This window comes from Larus michahellis, chromosome 5 (genome assembly GCF_964199755.1).
Source record: "Larus michahellis chromosome 5, bLarMic1.1, whole genome shotgun sequence".
Taxonomy (NCBI): domain Eukaryota; kingdom Metazoa; phylum Chordata; class Aves; order Charadriiformes; family Laridae; genus Larus; species Larus michahellis.
The window spans coordinates 61,334,810-61,353,521 of NC_133900.1; the positions used below are offsets into that span (position 1 = coordinate 61,334,810).

The following is an 18,712-nucleotide window of genomic DNA, read 5'->3' on the forward strand; positions in this document are numbered from 1 at the left end:
CTTACATACTTCAAAGCAAATGCTGTTCTGAATAGCAGTACACTATCAAAGGTTGGTGTCACAAACTCCCTCCTTTCAGAGTCTTTGGGTTCTAACATACGTACGCAACCAAGACAGCAGTAAAAAATAATACATAAAAATTACAGTACGTAATTTTATAAATAAATCTAAGTGCAAAACACAATGGGATATTTTAGGAAGGTTTTTTGGAAGCAAATGAAGATGCAATTAAACCTCACAGGTGAGGCAGGACAATTTCTTGCTTCTATCTCTCAATGTCAACGACTCACAGTATAAACTGCTGACAAACTGTTCCTAAATACCTACATAGTGAGTAAATAGAAAAAAAAGCAAAAAATATTTATGAATTACTAGCAGACAAATCAAACAGAACAAGCAATGATAGCCAGCTCTAACCGACACTGACTACTCACCAGGACAACACGTAAACTTGTAGAGAAAACCCTGGCAATGACAATTCTTTGAGTAAAATCCTATAGAAGAAATCTTTCAGAAACCGATGCCAAAATGTAGTATCATAGTTGTAAGAAAGAAAAACTAAAACAAAAATGCATGGGATGCAAGCATGTAGTTTTGAAGCTATGAATTCCCATTCACATACCAACTTTACCAGCCAGTGGCTTCTCCAGTGGCTTGGAGAAGCCACTTCCCAAAAAGCAACACTTACCTATCCCTTCCCTCACTCACATCTAGAACCTCAATGCCATTCTCCAAGCACAGCAACACTCACCCCTCAGTCATGTCCTATCCCCACTGGCAAGGACTTTAAGGCAGACAAAATGAAAAGAATCACTAGGCTAAATAATGAAATGCTTTAACTAGCATAAAACCGCATAACTGTCCAACACAGACAATTTGTCCCTGAGAACAGTCTAGGTTTAAAGGGAGGGAAGGTGGGGAGGAAAGTATTTTTTAAACTAAGGAAGTAGTTCTGTCATCTGAAAGTGATGTCTTTCCACCCCACTCCTAACTAGTGATGAAACTTGGTTCACTGAAAAAGAGAAAATTATCAAGACCTTTTCACATTAGATATGCATCTATGAAGTTAGGCCAATCTGCACAGGACTCTTGATGCAATTTTCCATTTGCAAGACTGAACAGTGACAACCATGTTTTTGTCAACACTGATGAAGTTTTGGAGCCCATGTGAAACAACAAGATCCAGAATTGGCACAATGCTTAAAAATGTGGCATCCTAAAAAATCCTAAAGCAAGCAGGACACAACTCTGTATACCAGCCTACGTTTCAGTTCCTGCAAATTCCCACACCAGATCAAGCATTTGCTTTTTCATTTTCATCATTTGTTGTTAAGAGGAGAAGGAACAGGTAGGATGTTTCTGCTACCATACTTTAGCCCCAGTTGCAACAGATGGCATAAAGACAGAACCTCAGCTGCTTTCCTCTTCCCACACACCTATTTTTCAGGACCTGCCTTCCCATGAATAGCTCCAAGATTTGCTTCCAGAGGCCCTAAACCTTTTTCAATAGTAGCAAATTGAAGTAGTTCTGGCCCTAAGGATCATCATTACATATTTCAATATTAAGCCAATCTGTGCATAGCAAAAGTAGAAATATCTGGATCATAACATCATTTTTTTCAATCCATACTAGTACTGCTGGTTTATTTTAATGGAATATCATTTTGATTCAGGAAGAGTGGATTGATTTAAAAACCTAGATGCATAAGGCTGCTGTGTGTATCTATGTTCCCTACCAAATCAAAGAGCCAACTGCTACTAATAATTGCTGTTTATCTTCATCTCACATTGTCCCCACTTCCGATTTTTTTTCGGATTGTTTTCCTAGTTTGTCTAGTTCATTAAAATCATTCTCTATTACTATCTTCTTACTAACCAATCTTGCCCCTCCTCAATTTTTCTTTTCAACAATTTACCATTTCCTTACCATCTCTATTTTACCCTAATACTTTTTCTGTGAGATTCTACTCTGCCTCACTCTCTCACTCCTCTCATTCCTTCATCACTTTTTACCCTTCTCTCCTTAGAGCTTGCTCCAGCAGTGCTTATTCCTACTCTTAAAATTCTAAGTATCTAATTATTCATTCAACCACCACAAAACAAATGAATAGAAGCACAACATCCCTCTCTCCTCATGGACTGAGCAATTCCTAGCTAGTGAAAACACAAACATTACCCTTAGCTTGAACTCACATTGGTTTGTTTTTAAACTGCTGCCAACCCTTGCACAGAATCTGAATCACATTGCTTCTAAACAATGGTTGAGGGAAAAGAAATGAAGTTTTCACCTCCAGCCAGCTGACTCACAAAGAGAGATTTTTATTTTTTTTCCCTGGAGAACTGAAGACCAGACAGCCCCAGATGGCCAAGAGGAAGGGAATAATTTTTTTTTTTTCTTTTTCCCTTTTTTTTTTTTTTTCGGCTGGAGGAAGCAACAGAAGGAAGTCAAATGTGAACATCTCAAACTAAACACGAGATGCAATATTTCAAAGATATATTCAATTATTTCCTACACTCCTCCTGCCCGATGATCCCAGTGACAGAGGAAGAGAAAAACCAATGTCTTGCACAGTAAATGAGAGGCTAAGTATGCATGGGTGTAAAGACCAGCTGTGAACCAGATGTGAGAAACAGGCTATTTAGAGCTGCAAGCATATAGACATATGCATGTTTCAACAAGTTAGCAGAATGAGTAACCAACAAAGGAGAGGAACCTCAACGATTTAGTCTTCAGACGTGCTTGAAATAGCACTAGGTACATTTTACCTTTCCATTCCATGACCCAACCACTTCTTTATTTTCACAACATCCTACAATAAATCTATTATTGCAAATGTTTGCTGCTAGGCCATCAGGATGGCTAGAAGAAGCCTCTATTACAGCATCATCTAGGGGGGACAGGAGGAAAAGCAGCCCACCATAGCATAGCTGCTGCTCATGCAAAATAAACTGCTCTTGAAGCACAGGATTCCTAGAGGCAGTAGGAGATTCAGTGAGCGGCAGCTCCTGTGTGGGAGGGAGGAAGCAGCAGGAATATACATCAAAACTCAAGAATGCTTGAAAATCCATGTTTGGCAAGAGGTCTTGCCACAAGGTGCTGAACAGCAGTAGTGAAAGGATTCCTCAGTTTGAATGGAAAACTCCTGGGGAAAGCTACCCGTGAAACAGCACTTCATCTGTCAATCCTGTGCATTTATTATGCTCTCATCACATAGTCACTTGGAATTGCCCATCAACTGACTTGGATGAGTACAATGCCACTTCAGACTGGGTTCATAATCGCCAGTGACAAAAAATGTTTTGTTTCTTCACAGAGCTCTGCATAAGTGAGCAAAACCATGTACGTACTTTCACTAAGAGCTTATTTCTATTAATGACAGCTAGTTCATTTAAAGCACCTCTAAGAATATTTCTACTTTTCATCTGAACTGTGAGGCAGGCAGACTTTCTGCCTCCCTGTGTTTTCAAGTTGTTGATAGAGGAAAGAATATTCCTCAAGCATAGAATAAAACTACTATTTTTGTGTGTACGACACAAAAGCATTCAGGCTACATACTGCAACAGATATGTTCATATGTGTAAGCAGAGACTAGTGACTACTTCCATGGGTAAGAAAGCATCTTTTGCCTTCTTTGGTCTCTATTTGTCAAAATTTCTTTTTAAAGAAGTCAACTATAATCAGTTTATAAACAAACCACTTATAAATAGTACTTAAATGATTACAGATAGAAAAAAAAAAGGTAAAAGTCACAAACGAAAACTAAATTGACCCAAAGCGTCTTTCCAAACTCTGAAAGGAGGTTATCATCAGTTCTGAAGCCGAAACGAAGAGAGCCTGCGGACCCAGCTAAGCAACCTTCCCTGCCCGCCGTTTCGGGGGGAAGCGCGAACTGAGGTGCCCAGCCCCGACCCCAGCCCCTCCCGGGCACTGCCCACCGCTGGGAACAACCTGGGGATATCCCAGCAGCTCTAGCCGAGCAACCACCCGCCACCAGCGCCCGGCCTGCCGCCCAGGGAAAAGCCGTACCAGGCAGCACCATAGCAATCACGTTGTTAGCCGCTCCTTTTATTAAGGCTCGAGAAAACTGAATTAAAGTCGTGTAAGGCTGTTTGCTGACCAAGCCTCTTCGGGTGCCGCGAGGGTACGGCAGCCCCGTTAGAGGGTTTCGCTGCCGAGCAGGGAGCGGACACGGAGGGACGAGCCCGCCTCGGCCGGCCGAGGAGCGGCGCGGGCTCGTCCCGGCTCTTCCTTATGCCCCCGCCCCACACAAGCTGGGGAGACAACAGAGAGGGAGAAGTTGAGGGCCGGGGGTGAAGGGGGAACAGTCAGCCGACGTCACGCCGCCGGGTATCGCGACAACGGCAGCGCGACAGACTGGAAGCCGCCGCGGGCTGCTGCCTCCTCAGCGCGAGAGGCGGAGGGGGAGTGCTGAGAGGGAAGGCCAGAAAGGGGGCACCGCGGCGACGGAGAGGAGCGGGGCGCTGCCGGCGGGGGCCGGCACTGACCTTGCCAGTGGTACCGTCTCCAAGCACCACTAGCTTGAGCTGGCGGTCCGGACTCTCCTCCTCCTCCGAGTCCGACATGGTCCCTAGGCCCGCAGCGGGGAAGGAGAAGAGGCGGAGGGCAGCCGGGAGGGACGGGGTGCGGGAGCGAGGAGGGGAAGGGGGAGAGGAGCGAGCGCCGCGCTCACGAAGCCCGCAGCGCCACAGAGGCCGGAGCCGCCATCTTCCCTCAGCGCGCCCGCCGTCGCTATGGCCCGCGCGGGACGAAACCAACGAGCGAGGCGAGGGAAGGGGGAGAGGGGAGCGAGCGGGCGGGAGCTACACCAACAACTCCGGCGGGCGCGAGCAGGGGGCACCCGCCACTCCCTCACTCCACCCTTCCTCCCTCCCCCCCAGCCGTTGGGCGAATGGTTCGGCCCGGCTCGCGCTACGCGCAGTGGTAGTTTGGTCCCGGAGTGACGCCCCGCGCGGTAACTAAGGAACGTGGGGTCAGAGGTGCCGGGAGGTGGGGCGGGACTAACGGCTCCAACGGCCTCAACGGCCGTGCGCGCGGAGGGGTCCGACGCCATCGCGGGGGGTGGGCCACCCTGGCCGGTGTGGAGTTGCCTGCCTTGACCGGGGGGCGGCCGCCCGTCGAGGCCCTCTTGGGCGTGTTGGCTGCAGGCCGCCGGGGAAGGCCGCGCTGGCAAGTGGCTTGGACACTTGGAAGAGAAAAATCCGGGAAATTCCCGGAGGGAGTTCTTTTGGAGGCAGAAAACAGGTGGTCTGCGGTGCTTCCTGGTAGCATGCTTCCACCAAGGGGCTGCATTTTCATTCTACGTCCACCTGCGTGGCCAATTCCTTTTCTTGGCTGGGCTTCTCTGCAGCAACAAGATGTACTTTTAAAGAAATGTGGTAGCATAGAAAAAAAATACGGTAGCAAGCACCGCACCAAGTCCAGCCTAATTTCCCCGTGTTGCAGATGAACTTGGCTGCTCTTGACAGCTCTTGGCTTAACCTCCTAAACCCACCAGATAGGGATGTCACCGTTTTCTGAGGCAATCTACTTAGAACTTTCGATCCAATTAGGCAACTACTAAGAAAACTTGTCTACGTAGCCCCAACTGAATTTTGAGCCATTATTTCATTATGCACAATGACCATGGAGAACAGTTTACAACCTCCTCTATTGCAGCAGTCTTTCCCATACTTGAAAGCTGTTAGTGTGTCTTCTGTCCGTCTTCTTTTCCGTAGACTAAACAACTCCTCCTCGTTCAGGCTTTCCCTGGGTTGTCTGTTCTAGACTTCTGACTATTCTTGTTGCTTTCCTTTGGCCCCTCTCCACTTTCTTGAAGCGGTGTGCCAAAAACTGGATACAGTACTTTGGTTGAGGGCTTATGAGTACTGAGTAGAGTGGAAGTATTACTTCACGTGTCTTACATACGAGACTGCTGTTTATGTATCCCAGTATGATGTTTGCTTTCTTCACGGTATGACATTGCTGACTCGTACTGTTTCTGATTTACTTAACAACGTCTGAATCCCCTCCTGTTATCAGAATTTCATACACCTGGAGTTTTTCTTCCTGTGTAACTGTAGTGCTTGCTACATGTCCCCATTGAATTTAATCCTATACTACAGGCTGCTTACACAATTTGTCAATATCATTTTATTTATAATCTTGTTGTCCAAAATGCATGCTATCCTTTCCAACTTGGTTATATCTTCAAGAATCATATTCTCTATTCTAAAGTTATTAATAAAGATATCCAATTGTACCAGATCTCTGCAAGCCCTTATTTGAAATATCCTTCCAATGATGAATGATAACAATTCTTTGGGCATAGTAAAAATTTGAACAAAAGAGATAGTTAATGCCACTTAAAGTATAGATCCACTTTAATGAATTCAATATCAGGCTAAGAATTTTTAGAACAACTTTGTGTAATGCCAGAACAGAAATCATTCCTGTTTCAGTCTCTCCCAGGTTTTCTTTTTGAAATGTATGTTAGAAATTTCCAATATTACAAGTACAGCGTTTTACTCAATCCTCAGCAGGATCGAGAAGATTTCTTATTACTCATGTCTCATGTATTCGAGTGTTTGCCGTACTGAGTCCAAATGCTTTCCCAGTGACATTCTGAAAAAAAAAAAAAAAAGAAAAAAAAGCAGACAAGACCTTAATTTCTAATGGAAAACCAGACACACATCTTTGTCACTTTCTTCATACTTCAAAACAAATTAAATGTGTTACTCATCAACTATTTTCCACTTTAAATCATATTTTAGCCTAATTATACAGCAAGCTGTTCTAACTAGGAACTTCAGCAAGATCAGCATCAGGGTCCAGCTGAACAGCATTTCTTGGAAGGAAGAGCAATAAGGACAAACATGGAATTTTCCTTTAAGATTTTTATATACTGAACGTTTGTACAATTGGCATTAGACATTTAAAAGCTTCTCATCTCCCATCAGGGCAGACAGGCAATCGATAAACCACTGGAAATATCTATGGAACTGTTCATATTCCTGCCTATTCTGCCTCAGTAACCTTAAGAAAGAACATAAAAGATGAATTCAGAGCTTCCCAGTGCTTCTGGGGAGAAGACGGGTTCTATTCAACCCCCCAAGACAGAGAATTAGTGGGGTTCGGGTTGTGTGTGCAAAAGCAGGATGATCAGAGAGGAAGGTGCTCCAGGCTACACGTATTCTCATTTAAAATACGACAGAAGTGTGTGTGTTATAATACAAATCCCTAAACTTAATTTTCTTCTTAGATAATACTACTCCACAAATCTCCTGAGCTTATTAAAAGTTATCATCATCATCATCATCTAAATGAGTGAAAAATACAGACAGAACCGTTTTGTCTCCAACATGGCATTCATGGCGTAAAATTGTCTTGAATTGCTGTATTTCTGATCTATTTAATTAAGTGCTTATATATTAAGGCATAATTTTGGAAATACAGAAAATACTTGATATGGATAAACATGCATGTTTGCTGTTGCCTACCAAGAAGGATGAATGGAAACTACCCCAGGAGACAGCGCAGTAGTGTAACTGGACAACTCAACCCCCAAGAGTCTCCTTGCAGTCATTAAATGTATGAAATACAGGGATGTACTAAAGTCCTTTTTGACCAGAAGAAAAATCAGTGTACAAGATTAAAGCTGCCCATTGGAGTTAAAGCTTTAATTAAAGATAAAAATGCAAAGGAGCATTGTTTACCATTTCCCTTTATACTAGCATAATGGAGCAAACAATCGGGCTACAAATCTTTTTATTTGTCAATGTTCAGCAAGCACATCAGGGGTGTGATCTTGTTCTTTTATGTGGAGTGGTACAGACTGGTGGTACCAGCAAATCCCCTCTAGGAGGGTTTTTGAATGTATAGTCATTTGAATGAATGACTACATTTGAAATGTAGTCTTTGCAACCATAACTAGTTTGTTATTTGCTAAATAAGAACAGCTTTTTAATAGATGAAAGGAAGTTAGTCGTGAACTACTTCATACTTTAAAGGTAAAGGAAATATATGAAGCATGTTGAAAAGCACTGGAATTAACAAACTGAACACACTGCAGTCAAATATATTTTTTTTCATTGATGGCAGTAAGCCAATAATTTGAAACTCTTCTGCATTTTTAGAATAATAAGGAAAAATCCTTGAACAGTGCCTTTGAACAGAGCTTTCACTTAAAAATCCCTGGGTCACCCAATGACACAGAAAATAAATATATTGTTTAGGGGACATTCAGTCAGTATTTTGATATTTGCTCAGTTGTTTTCTGTATACTTTATATTACTTCTCCATGAAGAAATTTCACTGGTAATATTGTCAATGATAAGTGAGATGGCAACAATTTAAAAATCCCCATATTTCATTTAGGCTCTAAGGAGGTAGTTGTATCCCCATTCTCTGTCCAGTTTTGGCCTGTTACTTGGCTTGAGCATTTTCTACTGAATTACATCAACTTCTTAAGTATGTGAAACCAAATGGTATAGACAGTGTCCTATCTCTGTACTTCAGAAAAAGGGAGGGAAGAGCTCTGTGACTTTATTTTAATTCCCTAAACCAATAGTTATTGATCACTGGAGCCTTGGGTGTTTGAAAACACCTTGCAGGAGTCCATGGAAGGTTGCTGAGAAAAGCAAACCCAGAAGGCTTAAATTCAGCCTATGTAGATTTTCACTTTCGGTTGAGGACTTTTAAGAGTCTGTAAGACCTTGTACTCCTGTAAGGCCTGTAAGTCTGTAAGGCCTCTGTATGCCACTACCAAATCTTCCACCTTTATCAGCAGGGCAGTCAGTTTAATAAATGTTTTTATTTGGTTTGGTTCATCTTCAGATTGTCACTGAAGTTGTTCCAGTTCAGTTTTAGCAGAAAAGCTCAAGTATTTGGAGGCTTGGCAGCTCCCCAGAAGTGGGATCACTGCAACTGCTGAGGAGGTTTGGGTGCACAGAGGCAATGGAGAGTGACAGGAGGGGACAGAGTGGTTTAGGAGGGGAGACAGGCAGTGGTGGAGGAGTCGGAAGTTTTATGTAGGTAGGGAAAGGGGGGCTGGAAGGGTTGAGTGGGTGTTGTAGGAAGCTGGTGCTGGGAAAGATCTGTGGGAATTTCTGCGGATCAGAGATGAGTGTGGGAATCTCTTCTCCGCAGTCCACCCCTCCTGTGCAACATCTTCCTCCCTCACAGAAGACAGCGCCACGTACCCAGCTCACTCCTCATCTGGGTCAAAAGGAACGTTCCTTCCTGGCACCTGCTCATTTCTGTGCCTCTCTTGGAGGCCACAAGTTCCCTCCCTCATGTCTTCCTCTACACCTCCCTGGTCACGTTTTTCAGTGCAAGCCATTGCCTTTCATTTCTGCTGTTGTTTTGAGCTGTCAATCAGAAATATTCTTTTTCCCCCACTATTTTGTTCCAGTTTTATTAGAAAACAATTGTTGGTAATCAGTTTCAGTTTGAAGAAGAAATAGCACAGTTCCAGTTTTGGTTCCTTTGCCCTTTTGTTCTTAGGTTACCCTGACTAAATAACTGTGGCATACAGAGTCTACTATGCTTTCAAAGGCAAATTGTACAAATGCAAACTAAACCTTTTTGAATGTGTGAATTTTTTAGAATATAGTATAAGGTTACATTTCCTACATGCAAGTGTCTACAAAAGAGCCAAAAATCACTACCGACATAGGAAACAGCCATATGCTTCTCCCAGGCTCTGGGAAAAGGTGCGAATTGAGCTGAATGAGGTGGAATTCTGGGTAGAATGAGAAAGGAATGGCATGTGTGAGAGCCTGCAACCTTTTTGCCATTCTCGTCAGGAATTTAGGGTCGTTAGCTAGTGAGTCATCTGTGCCGTCCTCTTCATCTCTTGATGGAAACAACACATTTCTCGGAGTGATCGGGGTGACCGACAGGAGCTGCATCCTCTGTTACCGATACAAGCCATTCCTTTAACTTTTGTTCTGTTTCTTCCTGTGCTTATACAAACACATGCATTTCTTTTTGTGTTTCATTCGTATCAATTTTTCTATTTCAAGTCTCTGTGGCTGGAATCCATAGACCCTCCTCTTCTTCGAGGCGGAAATTACCATTACATCTGTTTGAACAAAGAAAGTGTCCTCGAAAAGAAAAGCGAATTTGTTGCAAAAGAAAAGTGAAATGTGCATTAAAAAAAATAAAAATAAGAGATTTACTTGTGTTATTGTGTTGATTTTGCCACTCAGCTCTGGAGCAGAGTAGAAAGCAGCTGTTAATTTTAATTGCACTAGAGTTTTGCAAATAACAAACAAACTGTTTCTTCTTCATCAGTATCATCTCTAATGTCTTTACCAGATAGTCTTTTCTTCTGCACTGCTTGATTACTGTGCCTTGAGTCAGACTCGGTGATTAATGCGGCTGACTAGACTGACAACTGAGTGGAAATGGTAAATAATCACTTGTTTTTATACATGTAAAAACCAGTTCCTACTCAAGCTGGAAATCCTTGCTTTTGGAAGGGCATTTTTCCATCTTGCTTCCTGCTAACCTAAGGTCATTTAAAGAATAACTGCTTTAAGTGCTTGTTGATTACAGTGATGTAAACGTCTCTGGCCCAGACGCTGCAGTGAACAAGACTTTCCACACAGGAATATGGTTAAAGTGAAGGCCGCAACTTTTATGAACTACATTGCCTAATAAAACAGGGAAGAACCGCTAGCCAGCTGTTCCCCACAAACTACCCAGTAAAACAGGACCGGTGAGGTTCACCAAGCATGAGACTATGGAGGCCAAGCTAAATGTTTAAGAGAAGGCTAACCGCATCCTCCCTCCCGCAAAAGTGACCAAGGCATGTGGTCCCAAACAATAATCTCCTTCTGCACTGTCTGTGCTGGGGAGAGAAGAGTAAAGTAGTAGCTTTTTTCCTTTGTGTAAGCTGCTAATTTTTCCCTGCATTGTGGAAAAGGAAATAGCTAACTGACACCTGGCTAGTATTTAAGACATGAACAGTAATTCTGGCCACAGCTAACATGAAAAACCCACATTGGAAACTTGCTCTCCAGTTGTGTGAGTGCACAAACAAGTTCTCTGGTCTTTCCACTAGCCGAATTTGCTAGTAAAACCACACCGCATTTTCAGTGTGGTAAACACTTTTTCTCTACTGTTGGAGGCAAGCACACTAGCCAACTCAGAGTAGAAAATCCAGCAACAGCCAGGCTAAATAACAACAGTTAGAGTCAAAAAGACCTTCAGAACAAGAACTAATTTATAGAAGAGGCAACGGGAAAGTCACACAAAGTACATCCAACTTCTACTGAGAGGATCACGCAAATTTGAAGTTTCCAACCTGAGCATAGAGGAACTCCAAGCCACAATGCTTGTTAGAATAATGAAGAAAGCAATCTTTCTCACAGTCTTGACCTCTTAGTAGTCCAATAAAAAGCCATTAATTTTTTCTTCCTTTTATAACAACGTGGAAAATAATTCTAGGATTATTTTCTAGCACCAAGGACTGCAGGTTTGGAAGGACCCACCTGAATCACCGGTGACCCGTTATTGAGTTCCTGAAGGAAACCACCAAATTCAGTCAGAAAAGCAGGAAAGTAATTTTGTCCCACCTCTCTTGCTGGAAGCTTGTTGTAGATTCCATTTGGTGGGTTGACCCCACCTGGCAGATAAGCTCCCACCCAGTCACTTGCTCGCTCTCCCTCAGCAGAACAGGGGAATCAGAAGGGCAAACCCAAGAAATGAAGGTTGAGATAATGACAGTTTAGTAAGTGAAATAAAGCTATGCACACAAGCAAAGCAAAAAAAGGGAATTCATTCACTACTTCCCATCAGCAGGTAGATGTTTAGATGCTTCGTGGAAGGCAGAGTCTCAGCATGTGTAACTGTTACTTGGGAAGACAGATGCCATAACCTCAAATGTGCCCTTCTTCCTTCTTTCCCCCAGCTTTTATTACTGAGCACTACAATTGCATTTGCTTTTTTTCACAATTAAAATCACAGTTCCAATAGATCTAGTAGTCATCTCATTCTCCTCTTAAATTTTTAGCTATAATGTCTTATCTTCTCCTGAAAATTTAGTTACTATTTTCCAAGTGTATGACCTTGCACTTTATATGGCTGAATCTTATCCCACATCAAGTGCTTCAGACACCAGAGTTATCCAGTTCTTTTGGACCAATATCTTGAGCCTCCTCTTTAGCTTCCAAACATCATCTTACCAGTTAACCAGCCCAGTCCTGCTGTTTATGGGCAGCTCATTAAGAAACGCATTACACAAGATTGCAACTGAAGCTTATCACTGAGGCAGCTCATCCCCTGCAACCTGATACTCCTGACAGTAATATCCATCATCATTTTGTCTTTATCTAGTTCTCCCATCTTCACTTTATCTACTGATTTCCACCTTTCAGACTTAATGAGTAGCTACTTTCTATTGAAGCCCACATAGATGATATCTACAATATCGCCCTTGTCTAAAAAATCTTTCAGCAAAGAAAATTATCGTGTTAATCTGACACATGAAGTAAACCTGTGTTGCAATGTATCCTATTTTTCACTTGCCTGGAGGTCCTTATTAATTATTCTTTTTCAAAGGGAACTTTATGCCAAGAGAAATCCCTTGGAAGTACATCAGTAAATGCCTTTATATAATCTGTGAATATATGATCTACATGTGAACAATTCACAAGAAGACAAACTCAATTTTCTGAATAAATTATTAATTGCAAATTATTTTTAAGGCTCCCACGATACCGAATATATCCCTTAAAGCACTTTTATGATCTGCCTCTCCAACAATAATCATGTGCTATTGATCTCCATCCAAGGTACTGCACATGCATGTGTGGAATGAATCTTGACTTGGGAAACCCACTGCAATCCCCCCAGCTCTTGCCAAGTCTAACTGACCTGCTCAAAGTCATATATGGTGTCAGCCTCAAAGGCAAGACTAGAGCTCAGGGATTCCTACCTCGACCTCTCCAAAAATATGTTTATCTCCAACACTAAACTGCAGATGTTATAGTCGTGACTGTTATACCTAAACATGCAGTTCTGCGTTCACTGCAGCACATACCAACCATGCTTTCAGAGTGCTCAAACCTAATTAGTTCCCCAGACTCCTAGGCTTTATTTTACTAGTCTCTGTATAGCACAGAAAAATATTCTGGGTTGTGATCCACCTGGCAAAACTTTAATCCCAGTTCCAGGAGCTTTTTTCCAGAAAGAGATCTCTCTAAACTTCAAATTATTTTGGTTATGCATCTGCATAGCTCTTCAAGAATCTCCCATACTGTATGGGAAAAAACGTTACTAGTCCGATTACACAAGGACTCAGATGTGAAGAGATGAGAGTCTACTCCTCCGCTCCTTCACTGCTCAACTTCCTTGTCTGTAAGTGTCTTGGCTGGAAGGTACTGATGATCCAGTACAGTTGTCTGTCACAGTGAATAAAATTGTCTCATTGTTTCTTGGTTCTCCCCCATGACTGCAGCAAGTTTCTGTTTATTTCTGTATGCCTAGATTTCAACTTGCAATTTTTAAGGAGCAAATATGATCTATTGGCTATCCCCGTGTACATCACCTAGTGAATTGAGATCCTCATGCCTGACTACAGATTTTAGCTGCTGTGAATATATGATCAGTACAGTCAGGTCTACACCTCAGTCTGGTGTACTCAGACTGGATGCACACTTTGCTGTGAAACTTTTGTGGGAGAAGTAGGTTTGCACTGACTGCAGAGCCTGATTTTCTTGAGTAGAGAACTATGCTAGTCCGAAATGAATTTGAAATGTCGTTAAAGTGCCATTTATTAGCCTCCTACTCAGCTATGTACTGCTGTTAGAGACCGTATAAGATAGAGAGTAAGAGGGGATGAAGCCTAACGTTGCCTCCACAAACCATCCAGCCATCCATCAGCTGTGCCATTTCAGTGCAACATGTCGGCAAATGAAGGCAAAGATGACTGAAGCACTAACTACCCTGGTGTACTTTGCCAGAAAATGATCCCTGCTTGAATAAGTAAATGTAACATGTCTTAATCAGCTTTGAAATGTCTATTGTGCCTGCCAGGCATTCATGTCACTGCCCAGTGTGACAGGGGACTCTGACTCACGTTCGGAGAGCAAACAGCTGCAGCAGTTTGCAACGTTATCATGCCCTCTGTTATTTGCTGTCACACCTCTGCCTGCAATTACCACCACAGCAAGAGATTTGGCAGAAATGAACACGCGCCCACACCTCACCCACACCGCAGCCTCATGCCTTCGCATGAACTCCTCTTCATCAGTGACTTAAGCCATGACATGAGCAGTGAGGCCAGGCACAAATCCCTGAGGCCACTTCAGCTACTGTGAGATCCAGCAAACTGGAGAGCTGATGTCCTGGCTGGGCAGCTGGGCATCACAGTCCGATTCAGCAGCTGGCCTGTCATAGCTCTAATAAACATACTCTCTTGGATATTACCAATATTTAAAACAGTAAAGCTTACAGCTCACTGGTAATGTGTCTCAGATGGAATGGCAAAGGGCTAAAATTTTAGATACTTTTCCTGTCCATCTTTCTTACTGAACATGACAAACTAAAATCAGAACTGCCAATAATCCATAAGTGGGTATGACCAGCAGAATTACATATCTGGGATAACTGATTTTCAAAACCTACTTTGTATTAATTTTCTTCTTTTGATATGTATATCAAAAGTTACAACTCACCCAAAATGCTTTTGCTCAACACTAGCCTGTGTGCTCCCAAACTAATTTCCTCCCAGGAAATTTTACGTCTTAGAGTGCAGTTCATTTATCGCTGCCAAAACTATAAGCATTCTTGATGGAGCAGGAGTAGCTTTATGGCAGGATTATCTCAGATCTCTGTTTAGCCAAACTATAGAGATGTATTAGCAACCCAGTAAATATAGAGAATAGTAAGGAAGAGATAGTTAGGAGACACACCAGGAAAATTTAAAAGCAAAAACTGTGACAGAATTTGCATATCTAATTCTGTACTCAAGTAGACAAAGTTGAAACCTTGCAATTAAGGCTTTGAGAATACGCAACTATTCCTATTGTGAGATTAGGTATTATTTTCAGTGCCTTGAGGATTCCACCACATATCCTGTTAGTGGATCAGGTCCTTTTGGTTTTACTTTACTTTACCCAGGCAAAGCTCTTGCTGGTTAATAACAGACTAAAATTCATGTTCAGTGTGGCAATCTAGTCAACGAATTAAGAACTTGCACAGCTTATTGCATGGACCTGATGAAAGACCATGAAAAATGCACATCTAGAGTACTAGGAGAACCGAGATTCAAACTTACAATTAGATGTGCTGGCTCTTTAATCTTTCTCACCAAGCAACACAATTTCAAATGTTTGGAGTGATTTTTCTACAGTTACTTGTAATTAGAGTGCACATTTTTCAAAGAAAATATTATATTTGAGGTGATAGTGTTCCTTTTAAATGGACAAATGTACACGTACACCCACAGCCACACACACCGACATATGTACCTGTGACTGCTGGAGCACATCAGATGAAGTGGCTGGATTTTAGATCCCTACTGGCAAACACAAACATGTTGGATGCTGTGCAATTCTGTCACTTCACTTTGGTGCTTCAGTGGCAGCTGTAATCCTCTTAAAAAAAAAAAAGGTCTCATAAATGTCTGAGCTGTTTGGCCAAGTTCCTGCGATCCTTTGCCTACACAAAACTGCCTTCTCCTCAAGTGCTGTTATCCATTAAAATGTTACCAGAGATCTCCACTGATATCACTTTGTCATGCAAGAACTTTTCCAAAATATTCCCTGCTAGATTTCAGCTTTAACTGGTAGGTGTTAGTATGTTTTCATTTGCCCCGAATTATTCAATGTCTGTCTCAAGTGAAAAACAAGGATCCTCGAGCCAGACTCTTGCCATGTGCATGCAAAGAAATTTTTTGGAGATCAAAGGAGAAAATCTGGCTGGTCTGAAGGGTGATATCACTGCTAGCCCTGTTTTATTTTCTGCCTAGTGAGAATGAAGAGAAGAAAGCTTTATATGATATACAATGTAAACACAACAGAGGGCATGAGCCTGTCAGCCTATCATTGACATGAGACATGCATACCTGGATCCTGACAAGGATATTTTTTGAGCAAAAGCAATAATGAGATTTTGAAAAGCACGCATTTAAGAATGGTGAATGCTTTAGAGCTGTGCTGGTACAAGTTGTGATTTAAAAGGCTGGAGGCTTCCATCTGAGCCACTAAAATTCAAAATGACAGAAATTTACAACATTTTATTGCGCTGCATTTAATAAAATTTACATTTACAAGCTGTCACTTTGAAATGCTGAATAACTCATAGTTTAGAACACTGAACATCAGTTTGGATTGTGCGTGAAGTTCATTGCTTCCTATTTACAGTCTTTCTTGGATACTCAGAATAATCCTTCAGTACACACACCTTTGTTATCTCTCTTAATTCAGCTTTAGCCCCAAAAATATATTGACTTTGCAAGAAGGTCAAAGAAAGACATGTATCTCGTTGCCATAAAAAACTCCAGGCATAATTAAAAGCTCCCTTTCTGCTTGTTTAATGTGCTAATATGAGAACATTAAGGCCAATGTACCATCTACTGCTTGGTTGCTCCAGCTGTCTGGATTTTTTTGTTAATTTACGGACTCAATTATGTAGACTCTTAAATCCATAGCATTGGTGGGTGGTAAGGTAGATGGTTAATGAAGAAACCTAGAGTAGGAAACTCCTTTAATGCCTGTTTTATATGTATCTTGGGTAACATTTTTAGGAGAACAAGGATCAAAGATTGTAACTTTAAGAAACTCTCAAGACGGGAATAAATGTACATGGTTTTAAGGCACCCCTAAAAATTATGAGATGGCTAATATCCCCACAATTCTGTGGTCTGTTCTAAAACAAAAATATTAAGCTGAATGTTTGGCTCTGTATAATAAAAACAGATTATCTAATGGTTTCCAGTGGGAAATATGAGAAAGACCATTCATAAAGACTCTGTAATAGTTATGAATTATAAAGACTTCCTCATTTTCAGTATAAACTGAGACCCCAATAGAAACTGTTAGATATTTATTCACATGCCCTCAAAGGGACTGCACGTGGACATTTTTAATTAACATTATTTGCAACACCTTACTCAAGTTGTTCATTATTAATTCGACATGTTTTGAAGTCCTGACCAGAAAGTTTTCATCACTTACTCTAATTACACCATTCTTATATGACTTTAATACTTTTAAAAGGATAACAGTGATTTGCAATCTATACTTATTTTAATTAAAAAAGAAAACCGTGTTTCAGTAATCTAGGTCATAACATACCAAAAAAAAAAAAAAGTCAGGAAACATGAAATGAACTTCGGGTCATTATCTTTAACATGCCACTATGCCTTCTCTGTAAGGAAAAATAATAGATAATTTAAAATTGAAGACAAGGTTTGACAGCCCTCCTGCATTTCCAGAGATGTCTCTGTTGTCCCCGTTTTACCCTTCCCTTTCCAGCTCCCCCAAATGTTTTTGTGTTTATTAGTGGGCATAAAACAGGTATATCACCCTCCGTTTACCTCCATCTGTGCTCATTGTCCAGATGCCTGTGCCAGTCAGTTCAAATGATTAAACTAAGGTAAAACTTCCTTGCCTTGCCTCATTTGAATTATTTTCCTCAGCCTTTCTCTTTCATGCAGTTTTACCTATTGAAGCCATTCACCAAAACTGCCTGGTGAATCCACAGAAATTTGTCTGAGGTTACAGTGGTGGTAGCAAAGGCAGAAAATACGCAGAAAACTATTGACAGGACTTTCATGTTTGTGTCTACAAAGGATAATTAAACTCTATTAGTTTCTTCCTAGAGAATGGTAAACATAACTAGAAGAAGAGTGCCACTGGAGAGACCTGGTAGATCAGCAAAGCCTGAGTTGTGCCATGATAGATGCAAAAAAACCTGCTCATCCTCCAGAAGATCCAACTGGCTCAATGATGCTTAAACTTTGTCTTTAGCTAGAAGATAAAACGTTGAAATTTAGCGTTTTAAATAAAACGGGCACTTGGCATCTCCCTTTGTGGTTGAACTGTCTGCAGACTCAGCTACATACACCTTTTCCTTTGCAAATTACACCTTTTCGTTGAAACTTAGTGACAGAGACCCTGGTTTTGTAAATAATAGCTGAAACTCTAGAACACAAGATGGCAGTGTCAGACACCACGTACCAAGGCAGGAGGGGGCTACAGGCTGGTTCAGCTGGATCTCTCGGGAGGGGGGACGGGAGCAAGCAGCACTGAGGTCTTCGTGCTTTCCTTGGTACCCCTGTGGAAATCTTGCTAGGAAGTTGAGTCCTTTGTGTTCCCAAAATACCTAGAAAATACCCTACAGAAGGAATTAAAAAAAAAAAAAAAAACCAAAAAAACAGTACTCTCTGCGGGACAGGTCTTGCTCCCACACAGATCTCTGAGATCTCCAAGTTAAAGATGGTGTGTTAAGTCATAAAAAATATGTATCTTGCAAAGTGCTCAAGGAAAACGAATCTTCTGTCGCTGGAACGTTGTTTTTCTTTCCCTAGGGTTATCCTAACAGAGAACAGAGATACAGGTTAATTTTTTTTTTCCCCAAATTCGTATATCCTCAGTCTCTGTAGCTGGCTGGAGTGACAGATACAGTAAGAGCCTAATCTTTGTGAAATACATACAGGAAAATGTATTAATTAGTTCTTAAATTCCGTGGTTTTGTCTTGCT

At 41.6% G+C, this 18,712-nt stretch overlaps 1 protein-coding gene across 10 annotated transcripts in view; it reads right to left on the reverse strand.

Moving 5' to 3' along the window:
* RAB28 (RAB28, member RAS oncogene family) overlaps positions 1 to 4,967 on the reverse strand; it is a 67,007-nt gene extending 62,040 nt beyond the window's left edge. For 5 of the 10 annotated variants that reach the window (XR_012587057.1, XR_012587060.1, XR_012587058.1 and 2 more), the window contains exon 1: positions 4,507 to 4,892. Coding sequence is in view for 3 of the 10 variants with exons in the window: in XM_074587609.1 (XP_074443710.1) it covers positions 4,507 to 4,584 (78 nt within the window). In the remaining 7 variants the exon portion in view is untranslated. Of the gene's footprint in view, positions 1 to 4,506 lie in introns of all 10 variants that reach the window. The other 5 variants (XR_012587061.1, XM_074587608.1, XM_074587607.1 and 2 more) reach the window with 5 other exon arrangements.
* Positions 4,968 to 18,712: the final 13,745 nt, after the last annotated feature.